At 42.4% G+C, this 16,605-nt stretch overlaps 1 protein-coding gene across 8 annotated transcripts in view; it reads right to left on the bottom strand.

Annotated features, from left to right (window-relative positions):
* The window catches only part of uggt2 (UDP-glucose glycoprotein glucosyltransferase 2), a 38,210-nt gene that overhangs the window by 1,872 nt on the left and 19,733 nt on the right, over nt 1–16,605 (bottom strand). For 3 of the 8 annotated variants that reach the window (XM_079666058.1, XM_079666057.1, XM_079666059.1), the window contains exons 28-40: nt 16,149–16,338; nt 15,860–16,018; nt 15,584–15,669; nt 13,341–13,425; nt 13,080–13,162; nt 12,856–12,936; nt 7,002–7,106; nt 6,796–6,880; nt 6,254–6,436; nt 5,918–6,078; nt 3,116–3,230; nt 2,914–3,030; nt 4–169 (exon numbers count right to left, since the gene is read on the bottom strand). In XM_079666058.1, the coding sequence (XP_079522184.1) occupies nt 4–169; nt 2,914–3,030; nt 3,116–3,230; nt 5,918–6,078; nt 6,254–6,436; nt 6,796–6,880; nt 7,002–7,106; nt 12,856–12,936; nt 13,080–13,162; nt 13,341–13,425; nt 15,584–15,669; nt 15,860–16,018; nt 16,149–16,338 (1,616 nt within the window). Of the gene's footprint in view, nt 1–3; nt 170–2,913; nt 3,031–3,115; nt 3,231–5,917; nt 6,079–6,253; nt 6,437–6,795; nt 6,881–7,001; nt 7,107–12,744; nt 12,769–12,855; nt 12,937–13,079; nt 13,163–13,340; nt 13,426–15,583; nt 15,670–15,859; nt 16,019–16,148; nt 16,339–16,605 lie in introns of those variants that run through there. The other 5 variants (XM_079666061.1, XM_079666062.1, XM_079666060.1 and 2 more) reach the window with 4 other exon arrangements.

A 16,605-nucleotide genomic window follows, 5' to 3' on the forward strand; every position in this document is an offset into this window, starting at 1 on the left:
AACCTTGTTCATGTTGTGAGGCAGTGGGAGTGTGTTTTGGCGCTGGTGTGTCCTCCTGTCCCTGAACCCGCCTCAGTAGCTGTTTTATCTCGTTGTCATATTCTACCCACTCAGGCACGATCCTAGCTGCGGCCGTTAGCTTGGGCTCCTTGGTCCTCGGGTTATTGCACTGCAGCAGAGAGACAAAGCGCATCACTCACAGCACGCAGGCCACTTCCTCCTAACCAGTCGTTGTGTCGTTCCCAGCACTGTCCGTGGCGAGCATTGGAACCTAATTTGATTTCCAATTCTGTTAAAAGGACATTAGCCCATGTCTTGTGTCTGAATTACCACGATGAGACAATGCTTCCCATTCCAATCCACTGGAGCCCGTCCAGTCATTCTCTAAAGGAGTTTAGGAGACTACAGGATTGCTCCTAAATAGTTTCCTAAATGCCAAGTGCATCATGGACGTTACACTGTAGAGGGGAATCCAGTCTTTTAGTGCTGCAGCAAATACAGTTCACCATTATCAGGAAAACCCTGCAAACATGGCTAGAAAGTGAGATGAGCCCTTTGTTGATTATCAGCATGTTTCAAGACACAATACATATTTTTAAAAAGAAGGAAAAAGGGATTTTACCATCTAAAAAAGGTTGTTGATATTAATAATTAAGCTTTATATATATAGCACTTTTCATACAACACATGCAGCTCGAAGTAGGGCTGCTCGATTATGGCAAAAATCGTCATCTCGATTATTTGGGTCAATAATTGATATCACGATTATTAAAAACGATTATCCATTTACTTTGAAAACATCAATTTATTGAATTTTTTTTTGAAGATCTTTACAGTTGATTACTACGGAGCCCTGGAGGGTTCATAGAGAGAAAAATAAATAAAACGTGGCCACATTTTACTAAAGCGTGCGCACGAGTTACTAAAGCGTGCGCACGAGTTACTAAAGCGTGCGCACGAGTTACTAAAGCGTGCGCACGATTTAATAACTAAAGCGTGCGCACGATTTAATAAAGCGTGCGCACGAGTTAATAAAGCTTGGCCTTGTTTTATTTATATTGAGGGATTCCTGTCCGTGACTCACAGTATCTGCTGCCCACAGCTGTTTTATAGAAGGAAAACCTCCTTCACTTTATGAAATCTCTGCGGCACCAGTGGCCTGTGCTACGAAGCAGGATTCGCTATTTACACTATTAATTCATGAAGTATGACACTGCGCTGTCAGCACGCGTCTCCATGTTTGTGATTGGTCAAATGTTGCTAACCCCGTCCCTTTCACGTGAACGCGCTCTCAGCCGGTCAGAGAAACCCTGGTTGATTTACTGAGTTGATAACCAGCTTCGCAGGACCGCTTATCGACATTGCGTTTGTTAGGGCTAGTTAAGCCGGGTAAATCGAACATATCCAGGGTCTGTTGAACTGGCTCCGTAGTACAGGGCTCTGGAGGCAGTAACGTGTAACTCAGCAGAATCTGAGAAGAGCAGCACCAGCTGCAAAGAGCTGTGCCTTTTACTGTTTACTTCACTGTGTTTCCCTTCATTAGAACCGCTTAATAGAGATCGAGGCTGCTACGTTTAACCACACACACCTCTACACACATCGAACTACCAGAGTATTCCGCCTCGTTTTATGAAGGAGATGTCCTGTCACCGGGGCGCATGGTGTGTGTGTGTGTGTGTGTGTGTGTGTGTGTGTGTGTGTGTGTGTGTGTGTGTGTGTGTGTGTGTGTGTGTGTGTGTGTGTGTGTGTGTGTGTGTGTGTGTGTGTGTGTGTGTGTGTGTGTGTGTGTGTGTGTGTGTGCGCACGCTCAGCTCCGCTCTGTGTGCGTGCTCGGTGTGTTTGTGTGTGTCCGACACCACCGGCATTTGTTTTCAAATGACCACGAACAGTAATTTACACAAATCTGGTTCTCCATAGTTATATGTGTATTCCCAAGTGAAAGAAATTCGTTTAATCTTAATCTCGATGTGATAGTCCTGCCGGAGTACACCGGAACGAACGATACTATCATAAACAAATGCCGCCCCCCACCCAAACGCCCCTCACACAAACACACACACACACACGTGTGCGCGCACACACACAAAACGAGGCCACGCTTTATTAAATCGTGCGCACGCTTTAGTTATTAAATCGTGCGCACGCTTTAGTAACTCGTGCGCACGCTTTAGTAACTCGTGGCCACGCTTTAGTAACTCGTGCGCACGCTTTAGTAACTCGTGCGCACGCTTTAGTAAAACGTGGCCACGTTTTATTTATTTTTCTCTCTATGAACCCTCCAGGGCTCCGTAGATTACCCTGATTACCTTTAAGTATAATTCAACTGAAAAACCAATAAAAAATAAAATAAACAATCGTTTTATTTCCATTATGTTGTTTTCATAATCGTTGCAAACCGTAATTGCGATTAAAATACGATTAATTGAGCGGCCCTAGCTCAAAGTGCTTTATAAAATGACGCATCACACGTTCACAATAAACAAGAAATTCAAGACAAAAGCTACAATACACAAAGAAGAAGAAATGTATGAATACAAATCAAATAAATAATGGTTTCTCTCTGGAAGACACAAGACAACTGAATCCATGCAACAATATAAAATATAAAACCCCATAAAACAAAGTGAACATATAGGCACAACAGAAATACAAATAGAAAAATAATGGTAATAGAAATGCCATCATTTTACTAAAGGTTAAACGATTAAGAATTCAAATATACCAAGGTAAAAATAAATATTGCTTTTGAAGCATGTTAGATGAATAAAATGAGATAAAATCCTTTAAGACCTATAAAATAAATAAAACAATATAAAAGGTAGGTAAATAATAAAGACTAAAAGAACATTTAAAGTGCGGGGTTGCTAATAAAAAGATGTGATTGATAATGGATGTCACGGCTGTGGAACTCACCAGGTCGATGGTCTTAGCGGAGACTTTGGAGGTTTCATCGCACCACGTCTCACACCACAGCCACTCCTGAGGGAGAGACTTGATGGCCACTTGGTGGATCATGTTGTTAGGAAGGTCCTAAAGAAACATTCAAACATAAATCACAAATGTGGAATCTCAACAGCGTGTTTAGAATGCTATGATGTCCCTCAGAGCGGCGTACCTGGTCCAGGTTGGACAGGCTGTTGGGGTCCTGGCTCAGGGCCTGGTACTGGCCTCGTAATCTGTCCCCAGCGGCAATCTTCCGGAACTTCTTCAAATCTACTACGTACAGCGCGCTGGTTGGAATATAGGAGGGAGAGACATAAAAAGCAGGTGTGAGGAAACCATTTCCTGAAGGGAAGGCCCGTAGGAATGACTTCATAAAACAAATAATGACTTAATAAAGATAAATACCCTAGACACATTTGGATAATTGACCCTAATGTTTCATATTAATAAACCAACGTAGTAAACCTTGTTGTTTCACTTATTAGATCAGGGCTCCCACACCTTTATAGACAGGGGTGCATATAACTTTTTTAGTGAGTTACTCAGATGAGTACCAGGAGACAGCGTTTGGTACTCACCCCACATGAAGTGTGGTCCTCCTCAGTGTCTCCTTCACTGTCCTTTATTTACACTTTTTGAATGTGAGAGGACGAAGATGATGAAGATGCACCTCCCTGTCTCTTTTCAAGCCTCCGATTTGCTTTCTCCAAAACTTGTTGCCAAAACTGTGAAGTCATTGCATTTCCTGAGGCCAAGTTGAAGGATCAAATACTAAGAAATGATCACATGACTTGAAGTCATATCTGATTTCAGATGTGTGAAGTTACGAAGTACACTTCTTCAAGTACTCTACTTAAGTGCCATTTTGAGATATTTGTACTTTACTTGACTTTGATCCATTTGTAAAATTAGCTGCACCTTTACCAGCTTTGAGAATACTTTAATGATCAACCTCCATTACAAAACATATCATATATATTATTCTGAAATGGACCGATCTGCACAATGACTACTTTTACTTTAACTATATTTTGATGATAATACTGTTCTAATTTTAGTAACATTGAGTAACATTTTGAATGCAGGACTTTTATTGTAACAGAGTAACACTCTACTTCTACTTTTACTCAAGTACAAGATCTGAGTACTTCTTCCACCTCTGTCTCAAACTCTTCCATAACACCCTGAGTAAGTTTGCAGCTGTGTGTTTTACTCCACTTTGTTGTAAATCAAACTGCAGCAGCTTGACCACAAAGCGTGAACGTTGTGATCAGCTGATTTTGTGCAGTTCTCCGATGTGTGGGCGGGGCACAGAATGTGCTCAGGGGGAGTCTCCCACTGCAGCCAGTTGGCGGAGTTTTGGCACAATTCTGTTGTTCATACCGACGTTAACCCTGTCTGTGCACACAGTGACCAACTCTGTGGTCCGGTGGTCTAAGCCTGTGCCTCCTGTAAAGCTTCACAGGTCCGTCGGTTATGTCCTGCGCGGCGCGGCCAGCACCCAGTCAGTCAGTCACAGAAAGTCCAAAGATCTTTTGCAGGGAGCGAAACGGCAACGTAGCTAATGTCTTTGTTTATTCTCGGCATGTCTCGTAGTTTACTCCATTGACTGTTGACAAGAAACGCGTGTAGACGAAATATGTGTTTTGTTTAGATGTTTTGAGGTACGCAAAAGCGCGTAGTGACACAAGTGACGTTACGCAATTCAGATGTTTGCCGCGCATGCGTACCAGTTATGTGCACCTCTGTTTATAGACATGGATTTTAATTACTTTCAAGGTACATTCTTTCAAATTCAAGAACTGTGACACAATGACTACTTTTACAACCCTGAGAGTCTTTAGGATGAGAATGATGAGGCTTTACAGAACTAAATGTTTCCATTTAACTTCAACTTGTATTCTTTCCCCCTCAAATTCACAAACTTTTAAGGATTCCCTGGGTTGCTTGTAGTTTGAGTCCTGCCAGCTGATTTCACCACCTCCTCTTTACCTGGGCTCACTGATGCAGATCATTAAACCCTCGCTGCATCTGTTCCCCCCCCACAGAGCTAAGCAGCACGCTGGCATCCAATCAAATGACAGCTCTGCACTCTGCTCAGCCACTGGCTGCCATCACACTGACAGAGGGAGAACTCAGTGCCACACTAATCTGAACTTTTTATTTCAGAGCCACAAGAACTGCAACTATAATTGGCGAGGTCCAATCACCATGGAAACTGGATGAACACAGTACTGTAGCACAGCCACCATTTCTTTTTTGGAACATTCAAATGGTGTATATATTTTTTGACTGCAAAAAAAGCAATCTGGAAGAAAACAATGCTCTTTTGACAAATTAAAGTGAGCGAACTTCTGGCAGATTGGTTCAATTATATTGCGTGGGTAGGATGAGATGCAACACTACACTGTGGGAAACGTTAAGCTTTCTCTTGGGTTTACAGTTTCTGAGATCCAAATAGATCGTAGGAAGGAGGAAAAACAAAACAACAGCAGTATTTCCAGCCTCGAAGTACAAGAATACACAAGTCATGTTCCAGTTCCTCCTCTTTTATATCTGGAACTTAGAAGGAACAACAAAAACATGTTATTGCCAAATGATGAATAATTCCACTAGACTCTTTTTTACTGGATGAAGCCAACGGGTACGGGCAGTGTCAGCCAGAGAGAATGTATTTCCATCATTGTGAGAGATATATTATATGTTTAGTTTTTTTTTAAAGACTTCCTTTCATTCTGCTTTTCAAAGCATAGACACATGTGATAACAGTCCTCAAATAAATACTGAGTGAATAGCCTCCAAGGACATCAATTCCAATAAATGGAGACAACTATTTATTTCTAAACTGGGGAAATATCAGAAAGAGGAATATAGTGTTGATGTTGATGGTATATAATAGAACATTAGGTAGCATATCAGAAGTCAAGCAGTTGGTGCTGCTATGCTCTCCCTTCACAGTTTTTTAAAGAACTACCTGATGTGGTATTTCCTGTGTCCTAGATGCGAGGCCCAGTAGCCGGTTTTCCAGAAGCGATAACCTTCCATCTCTCTGCGACTGTCACAGAACGGAGTGTAGCCATAAGGAGCTCCCTGCAGGTCGAAATCCCTCAGCTCCTTCAGATCAGCCCGAACTATCTGCGAGAGAAAGAGCGAGAGCATTGGTGAGTCCGGAGAGGAGTGACCACCCTCAGCGGCGTTCTCATCCAATCTTCACACCGGCGCTGGAACCGACATCTCGACCTGTCTTTCACTTTCAACAACACACACTCACACCTAGCTCCTTCCTGTGACACTTTCATTTGAGGCCTACCTGATCGGCGTCCACAAAGATGATCTTGTCCACAGCCAGCGGGAACAGGACATCCAGGAAGAGGATTTTGTATCCCCAGATAATGCGCTGCTTCTCAGTCTGCTGGTGGAGCCAACGGGGCCACTTGTACTGCACCAGTTCGTACTGGAAGCCAAGAGCTTCGGCCATTTCAGAGATGGTTTCCTAAAAACACACCAGAGGTTAAATAACTCCAATATGAGGGCACATTTCTCATGAACTAAACACCTAAGAAAAGTGCTACAATTATATTAATACTTGTGGATAGGCTAACACACATCTGTAAGGAGGACTTAGAAAGAAATGAAAAAAATATTACACACATTCAGCCCAGTAGTACAAATATAATGCTGGTTATTTTGTGAGTTCCAGACATTATGTTACAAGAATAAAAAGGCCATAAGACTGAGAGGCTATTACAAAAAGGGAACAACCCTCAGATAATTTCCTTTTCGTTATCGAAATAAAGCTCTGAAGGACCTGTTATTCTCGAGGCGGGAAAAACAGAATGAAAGGGGAAGTACCTTGAAAGACGGTGAGAGGTAATTCTTGAGGAACCAGAACTTAACAGGAGTTTTTGTGTGTCGAAGGACGGACAGCATCATTATTCTGAAATGGTGAAGGAAGATTGAAGGATGAGCTCGAGGATCAGGGCTAAAAGGAATGCAGCATGAAGGGCCTGGGAAGGAAGCGTGTGAGTGTTTGTGTTTGTGAACTCAAGGTGACCCACCTCAAAAAGCGCTCGTACAGATGTCCTGAGGCCACAGAAAATATGTTGAGAACGTCCTCCTTCTGCTTTTCGCCCTCATCCTTCTTGGAGCCGCCACCTGTGATGCTGTGAAAGAGAGGACGGAACGTGAGCCACTGATATCGTATTCACGGTGAAAGTTAAATCAGGACTAAGCCAGCGCACACACCATGCTTTTTTAGAAAACCAGGAGCAATCATTATTATAAACACCCAGAAAAAAAGCATTTCCAGACAAACCATGCAATACCGTGAAGCAGTGGCGTTTCATTTGAATGAATCGATGGTAAGGAAGGCCATGATTTTCATATCAATGTAGATTTCTGCAGGATCTAGATCATTTAGATAATTATGTGATATAACCGAGACACTGGACGTAGCTGTGACATGTTAACTTTAGCCCACCATACAAAGAGCATTATCTAAAATGAAGTCAAAGTTACGCTGTTGCATTTGAAACGGGAGCACTACAGTAAGCGTGTCATGGATTTGAAGCTTTTGGTAACATTATAAACATAAATGTATAATAAACACTTTAGGCTTCAGCTTGAGGATACAGCTGCAGAGTGCGCTCTTCATTGCACAGCTTTGTAAAAAAAAAAAAAAGGAAAACATAATCTAATAAAAAATGATTGTGAAAAAAGAGGCAGCACTACTTCCGCTGTCTGCCTTGCTTGCTGTTTCTTTGGCCTGAGCTGCTTCTCTGAATGCATTGCATGATGGGAGTCACACAACGTCAAATGCATTGATTGAAAAAGAAATGTAACGTTAGGTCAAGCTGAACGTGCCGTAATGACGGCAGGGAGCTCGGCCGCCGCAGAGAGTGATTCGAACTCCGAGCGATCGGTGGAAAGAGAGAGAGAGAGTAGTGGTAGTAGGTCTAGGAAAGGGACCTACACAAGAAGGCATGTCTCTTTTGTTGTGATTTAGTGTTTTTCTGCCTCGCTGGTTCTATTTTTTTAAACAAACCGGCGAGTTAATATTTGGTATATATTCATTAGGTTGGACCCATTGCAAAAAGAATGTTTATATAAGAAGAGACAAAGGAAAGTGTTTAAGCCGGTGGTTGCATCATTTCTCCAAAACATTTCAGCTACACATCACGGCGCCATTAATAATGCAAAGCTTGAGGCACCATTTATGTCGGAGGTAACTCTGGTAAGCCTGATAACCTGGTGGGACCCGACGGGGTTCATTTATTATAGGACAGAGAGGTTTAAATGATCATTTTCTCATGTAACTGAATGAACTATTTCCAAAGGATGTTACCGTCTCTAACCCTGTTCATTTGCACTGCATGAGTTAGTGATGCAGTTATTTTAAACAGGTTGTTGGAATTCATTAATTTAGTAAACATGCCAATTGGCAGACATAAAGAAAACACTTCAAAAGGGAAGTGTATTATGGCTGCTTTTACTAATGAACGGGATGAAAACAGAACACAACATGGGTGTACTGTGCATAGTGCATTTTTGATATGGTCCAAGTGCAAATCCCATTTGAAGCAAATGACATGACATGTGGTCCACTGTGGAGCAGCTCCTCCCACGTTGGAGTACCCCAGGACACGAAAATACCAAAGCAGCAAGAAAGGGAAAATAAATCACTGCGTCTTAGAGGAAGGAAATAGCCCAAAGGGACACTTATTAATCCTGCCTGCTAAAAGATAGTGAAACTGAAGTAAATAGCTAGGTGTTAGCGAAAGGTTAACCAACAATTAGAAAATCAAGGTTTAAAAAACTGAATTGAATACAGTGTGGAGATACCAGCACAAACCCTATATTTCAGAAGGACACTCTCCACACCCTAACTCTATAGAAGAGCAGTGTCTCATGATGCCGGGCACATTTAGCGGACAGAAATCCGGCATTGTGCTGGAGGGTGGATGTGTCTGCAGTCAAACTGTGTGTCCTTGTCGGTAACAGACTGCTGATGAGGGGAGGAGAGTCTCTCCCACACTCAATCACAAACACAGGCTGGGCCCGAGGCTCCAGGAAGACACCAGTGAGAGGGGGGGGGAGGGGGGAGGTGTGAAGGGAGCATACCGCTACTCGTCCTCTAAAAGCAACTCTCACATGCAAATACTGAGTAAAAAACTGTCTGGTTAGCAAGTAACATCCATACAACACAAACACACAATGGCCCATGATGCTGCACGTCGCTCAGAGTGTTTATCTCCCATTTCAAACCAAAGCTCTCTCTGGTTGAGTTGGCTTTCAGGAAGTCACCACACATCAGAAGGGTCTGGGGATACCGGCTGCCTGCCATGACTAAGCCAGCCATTATAAAGGCGCCCCCCCCCCCCCCCAAACCCCGCAGATAAGCAGCTTTAGAGAGTCAGGTGAGAACCCGTCTGGCTGACTGTCCAGATAATCTGGACCTCTGGAAGTATCCACAAAGCTCTGAATAAATCCTGAGCGATGGACACTAACACTACCAGGACACAATTCTACTCATTTTCCTCCAACTCTGGATGATCTCCACACAGATGTAATTACTCTGCTCAATCTACAAAGACACGAACAAGATGTTTGCCATGAGCACACACAAACAAACTGATAGAAGATGTATTGTACCTTTTGTTTTCTATTACTCTTCAAGCTATTAACTGTTGCCGTTTGCCGGGGTGTGAGACCCTCATGGAAAAGTCTCAAAACCAACCCACAACCAAAGCAAGAAGAGACCCCCAACACTCATGGGAGACAGCTCTGTTCCTTCATTTTTCCTTTTCCAGCCGGACACAAAGAAGAAAAAGGTTTGCGAGCATGTCGAAATGGAAATAAATCTATTTTCACTCAGCCTCATTATTACTCTACACAGATGAAACTCTCCTTAGAGATGAGATCATTTGTAAAAACTCACTCACTCAAATTTCGATCCACATCACAAATTCTTCAGATGTGTTCGATCAATACATGGCCTTCAGTCCCGCCAAACAAAGCAAATCCCTCAAAGCATTCTGAGGTTACAAATGAAGTGATGGGTAAAAAGACTTCTTTGCTTTTAAACCACCAACACTTTCTAAGATAACTCGTCCAGGTGTACATAATGTTTGCTGAAATCTTCAGACCCTTTTACTGCGGTTATTCTGTCGCTATTATTAAGTTGCGCAGTCATTTTTAAATGTTTTTAAATATATTTATGCAAAAGCATTCTGTTCTATCGATGACAAAACACTGATTTCATTGTGTGGGTCATCTGTAAAACAAACCTAATTGTGTTGGATGGTTTCCAGTGTGTTTTTTGCTCATCTTTTGTCCAATGACTGCTTTATTTAGTCATCATTTCCAAACCTTCACTGGATGTTAAGTAGGACTGATGAGGACTTTATTGTTATATTCTCCAGAGCAATGTGTAGAAATGTGGTTAAGTTTAATATGATTCACTGGCACTAAAGAAGACGCTATGCCTCCTGGAACAAGCTAATTCAACCTATTACTTAACCTTTTAATGTTAAAAGTATTATCATTACTCAAATTCAGCCATACCATGGGAAATGGTCTTAAGATTACATTCAATTATAAATCTATTCATCCATCTCACTACTTCCAGCTCTTTTCCCCTTGGTCATGACAGAGTGTAAAGTGTAGCCCAATGAGGTCCTGGAGCTCCTAAAAGCAAATGCTAAGGCCAGGAGGGATCTGTAATCCCTTCACTTTGTTCGGTTTGCGCCCGGGGTTGCCCTCCCAGATGGACAAGCCCAGAATACCTTTACAGAAAGCTTCCCGATCAGACAGCAGAACCAAGAATGCTCTTAATGTATTGCTGAGATCACAGCTCTATTTGCAATAACGCAGGGACCAAAGGCTAGTATCGCCCAACCATGCTCGATGTTCCCAGATAACCTGGATAAACATGGTCAAAGACCTTCCAATACCCTTAAATAAAGATAAGAATCACTGTACTACCAATACCTCTACAGCAGTGTTTCTCAAACTTATTCATACCAAGGACCACTTAACCAAAAAAAAAAACCTCGCGGACCACCTAACTCCACAAATATCTAGAACAGATTACAAATCGCCTGAAAATGGTACAAACAAGTGGCAACATGTGTGATGAAGGTGTTGCGCTGGGCTATATCATGCAATCGAAAGTGGAACTTAAGCTCGCTCCATTGCGGAGATATTCCCGCGAGAGTACGGAAAACTTAAATACATTTATTTATTTCAAATGTGACATTTTACCAATATACTCACGAAGCACTAGGGGGCGCTCACGGACCACACTTCGAGAAGCACTGCTGTACAGCAGCGGTTCCCAACCTGTGGGCCGTGGCCTCCTAGTGGTCCGCGAAGGCATTGCAAGTGGGCCGCCAAATAATTTGCAAAACCTTATGATTTGTGTGGAAAAAAATCATAAGTTTTTTTTTTTATTTGAACCTCTTTTCCTTTCTTTTTCTTGATCCTCCTTAGCAACGGCCATTACAGTCCTTGACAGTGGTCTGTACTACTGGATTAATGTGTCACATGTTCTGAATTGACCAATCAAAACTTTATTTAGCCTCCGTATTGTTTATGGTTGAATGTGGGCCGCAAACATTTTTGTTGTGTGTTCCTGAGTTGAAAAACGTTGGGAACCGCTGCTCTACAGTATGACGGTAAACATACACGGCTAGTCCGAAGTCACATGATCAGAATGTCCCTTCATTGTTCACACTACACAACTGGCTGTCTTTGTATAGAAAGAACTAAAGTCCATGTGGTTTTCACACAACATGAGCATCGTCTTTCACCATGAGGAATCCCCGCTGACTTCACTAAAACACACAGGAGGCATGACAGTAAATAACTGGTTCAATGCTCATGCTTTTGAATGTTTCCACACATCTTTACTCTTAACCAATTACCCTGCGTGAGCAACATAACTTTGGTCTGTGTTTAAAGGCTACAGGCGTCCCCTCCTGCAGGTTTACCCTTATTTCAGGGACAGTGCACATTAATAGACGTTGCTGTAAATGTGGCCGTTTCAGCCAAGAGGCGATATTTCCTCCGTCACAAGTCCTGCGCTCTCATTGGCTGGCTAACTGCTCATGACAGGGTCAGATATTTAGCCTGTCAGACTTCTAGGAAACGTCTGCTATCTTTGAGCAGTCCACACATACATTACATGTCATTAGTTAGACGCTTTTATCCAAAGCAACTTACATACATTCAGTACTGTGGACAATCCCCACAGGAGCAATTTGGGGTGAAGTATCTTGCCCAGGGACACAACGACATGCTGACTGCAGTGAGACTCGAACTTCGTACCCCCTGATTTAAAGTCCAGCACTCTATCCACTGAACCACAGCCGCCCTAGCAGATACGAACACCACTCTGTGACTGATGGCTTTTGTCCGTGAGCTCTAGAAACGTTTGTCAGGCAGAAAATCGAGGCTAAAGTGAGGTGTGGAAATAGTTTAAATGTTTCCGTCAGCAAACAATTACAGCTGATGTTTACTCAAGGAGTAAAGTTATAGGTATATTTGTCATACTCTTAGACATGGACATAAATCAGGATACGCCATTTCATGGAGTGCTGTTGATATTCTGAAAATGACCACATTGATAAATGAATGAATGCCAAAGAGCACATGAAAATGAAACATCCTATTTAAACACAGCTTTACATTATAATTTCTCATAAAAACATTCTCTCTCATTACAAACAGTTACCAATAACTGCATGCTAATGAATATGAGGAAGCTTTAAGTGTTAAATGGTTTGCAACAACACTGCCTACCTTTTTTCAAAAGTGCTCCAAACACTTCACACAGCAGGCATTAAGTGAGGAGACAGGATCACACAGTTAGGAAGTGTTGGGGGAAACACAAATGCACACACACACACATACCTACAGAAGCACATATTCTTTGCAAGACTAGATCTTACAGCATAATATTGCAGTCTGGATCGAGGGGAGGAATTAGATCTCCTGAAACCACAAGGTATATTTGACAAACAGAAGGAACATCAGCAGACCCACAAATCAATGAGCCCACAGTGGTTACTCCCAGTTGGCTGAGGGAGAGTTATTAAAGCAACCAAATGTAAGATGTGTGAGAATCGATTACACACCTTGCTATGGAGTCCCATATGCCTTTACTTTCACTGTTTTCACTCAAAAGATCTTCATTGATCTTCTCTGCCTTTTTCTGTACCTATAATGTGGAAGGAGACGCACAACAATCATTGCATCAGTGGTTTTATTATAAACTGCTTAACTTCATCCTCATATCCTCAATGTGTGACCAGCTGGAGCCTTTTACTGCACGCTTCATAATGCCCAGTGCTACTAGAAATCTAACGTGCTTTATAAAGGTCTGGAAAAACACTCACTCGGACTTTGATGATCTTACTGTGGAAACTGTTCAGCACAACAAGGACATCACCAGCATCTGCAGGGGAATCCGTTCCATCGTGCCTGAAAAAGTGGACGAAGAGGGAAAAATCACCACACTCACTTAAGATTGGAAATCAAAGAATGAGGAAATCTAGATAACAGATCTGCAGTTGGTGAGAATAACAGAGGGAAGGCCGCATCTTTATTCAAACTTAACAAACCGAATCTATCATCAAAAAATCTATCAGCAGTCAAAATAACATGAAATAATTTAAAATAATAGCAATTCCAGAAAATGATAAAATGTGTGTTTTTGGACACATTAAAGTGCGAAACTGTTCGATTTTGATACGGTTATACTAATGTTTATATAGTATATTTTATGATATACATATTCATTGTGATATAATAATGAACTCAGAAATATTTTATCCCAAACTTTAAACTTGACAGTATTAAAAAGTGTACACTAAAAGTCTAGGGACAAAATACAATGACACAATATAGAGCAAAGTCATTATTGTTATTACATATAAAGTGTCTGTATCAGCATCACCTTGTAGTTTAAGAAGTTAATAAAGCAACTCAACCAATCCGTCTGACTTGATTCCATGTTTTCCAGTGACGGAGATTGGTTTGCATGTTTTACCCATAGCAACAGTGAAAGAAAAGTGTAGTGCATGAGCTCCTTTCTTTACGGAGACAACAGCAGATAATGGACATACAACTATCTGACAGTGAGAGCATGCACTGAGGGAAGATAATGGGACATCTGCCAGGGTCACACTCTGATCATATTCATTGTCCTCCATCATCATCATCATCATTTAGAATTACCTCACCAGTATGTTATCCATCACTACTTCCCAGCCACATACTGGCAGACTTAATGAGAAACTCTGTTCTGTATTGATTGTATAACACTTGCCTTTCACTGTAATTGTTTTAGGACAGATGTGTCCAGTGGAGAATGTGTTTTGTGAAACACCAGAGAGCAAGCTTCAGGGAGAGACGAGCAAAAGGCTACGATGCACAGCGAGCCATTACGACTCCAGTGCTTACTAAAGGCAAAAAACTAACCTTATCACTATGATAAATGCCCCCTCCTCATTGGGCCCAAAGTGCTGCTTGTGTTTTGCCTCCTCTGCTGTCACTGATGCAACTCAGCCTTTAGGGCTTGTGTTAGAAAGCGCCAGAGATCAATCTGTATCCCTGCTCTGAGGAGAGGAGAGCGGGCCATCTCATTCGTCGCTGTCAGGGCAAGACGCAGTGGCAGCGCGGGGCGGAACAGGAAAAACGCAGGCTCGGAGAACGGAGAGCACAGACACTCCCACTAGACTCTGATCGGCCACCTAACCAGAGCAGAGTGCCGCTAACCACAAGAATAATGACACTGCCAAGGTGAAAAATGACATCACCTCTTAGCTTCACCTGGAGGATTGGGGAATAAATCTTGGTTGTCTGATATGATTCCAGAGGAACCAAGGGCTGTATGTGTCCTAAATCTTGTGTGAGGATAGCCAGAGAGGACAATATGTGTGATTGTTGGGACACCTCGTACAGGAAGCAGTACAGCCGAGTATGCAGACTGGATTCAGGGTTCTTGATTATCATGTAATGCAGAATTTATATTATGAGCTATTCGTTCTTTAAAAGAAATTACAAATAATTTGGCTTGGGTCAATTTGACTTGTTTCTCAATTAGAAGTCCAGAATTAAAAGAATACATGGATGTTTTTTTGTATTCTGTTCAAAAGGCATCAAAGCAACCAAAGCACAATATTGTTTTTATTTGTCCGGGGAAATTAGACAACGCCAACACGCTGTGTCTAGTATATGCAGCCTTTGACACCTACGCCGTCCACACTGAAACACATTCTGCTGATATTTCGCTGTCTGGCATGGCAGGTGACCAGCTGAATCATCCCTCCACTTTGTCTTCTCTTTAATAGCATCCCTCTCCTCCTACCTGTCTCTCTCCGCTCTGTAGCGAGCAGAACTCCCTGCACTCATCAAAACCTTCAGCTGCTACACTGTCAGCAGCTCTCTATGTTACCATAGTGATGGGCTTCATAGCTACTGGCATGACATGGAGAGGTAGCTGAAAACAACCTTCATGCTGTGCTACTTACGAAGCAGCCTGATTAGTATCCTTACCTAATATATATGATATGTTTAATATATCTATATCAATGTCTGTAAGGAAGAGATAGGAATTGAAAGTGGTGTGAATACTCACGTGAGAACCTGATAAATATCCTCTGATCTCCCTTGACGTAATCTCAGGGTCCAGGCACCAGGACTGGCTTTCAGCTGGAAATATCCCTGTTGTAGTTAAAACAGCAGGGGCTCGAGTAATTATTGTAAGCATTAAACTCACACTTGTTTTCACAGTTTCTGTATCAAACTTACTACGGTGATTAACTACGACGATAGCCCTTTCATAAACAATATCTAACACAGTGCAAAGAAACTGTCTTGGTAACTTTAGCTTTGAGTAGAGAAAGCTCCTGACCAGGTTAGCCATGACAATAGTGTCATACATGATGGGGTCTCGACTCGTGCCCAGGGTGAACTGCAGTCCGCGGGGGGGCTGGCCGGTCGACAGGTCAAAGCAGTGGCCCTCCAGCAAGAGGTGCTCCAGCTCGTACTCTGCTGTCACCATCCCGCTCACCTGGAGCCAAACAAGAAAGTACAGAAGAGAAAGAACAACAACAGGGGATGATTAATAGAATGCACCACGGCCCGAATTAAGAGGTGAGAGCGATTAGACTGCTGCTAACAATGACTGGGGAGCGGGATACCTCCTGCAGGAGGATGTTGTCCAAGTCGTAGGGACTGCGGACAGCCTGCACCATCCAGCTCTCCGGTGTTATCATATTGAGAGTGAGGAGGGGGGATTCTGGGAGATCCAGGAAGCGGGCAACTGGTCCTGGAGACACTGTGTCGTTGGCCAAGAAATTCACATCAGACTCCAAGACAAAGCGGTAAAAGCTGTGAAAACAGACAACCATTGGTTCAAATATAAGTGCTGGCCTTGCAGATTAAAATAATATATAACAGTAGAGAGGAACATTGAAAGACATAAAATGATGGATATCCTCCAGGACTTTTTTCTGAGTCAACAATTCCATCCAACAAACACACAGTGCACCTCAGAAACCATTACAATGATGACATATAGTGCAATCGTCTCTTTTCTAGGACAGGAGGGATAGGCTCTTTTGTGACAGCCGTGTATATACAATCCCCTAAAAGTTA

The sequence above is a fragment of the Notothenia rossii genome (assembly GCF_949606895.1).
Source record: "Notothenia rossii genome assembly, chromosome: 2".
Classification (NCBI taxonomy): domain Eukaryota; kingdom Metazoa; phylum Chordata; class Actinopteri; order Perciformes; family Nototheniidae; genus Notothenia; species Notothenia rossii.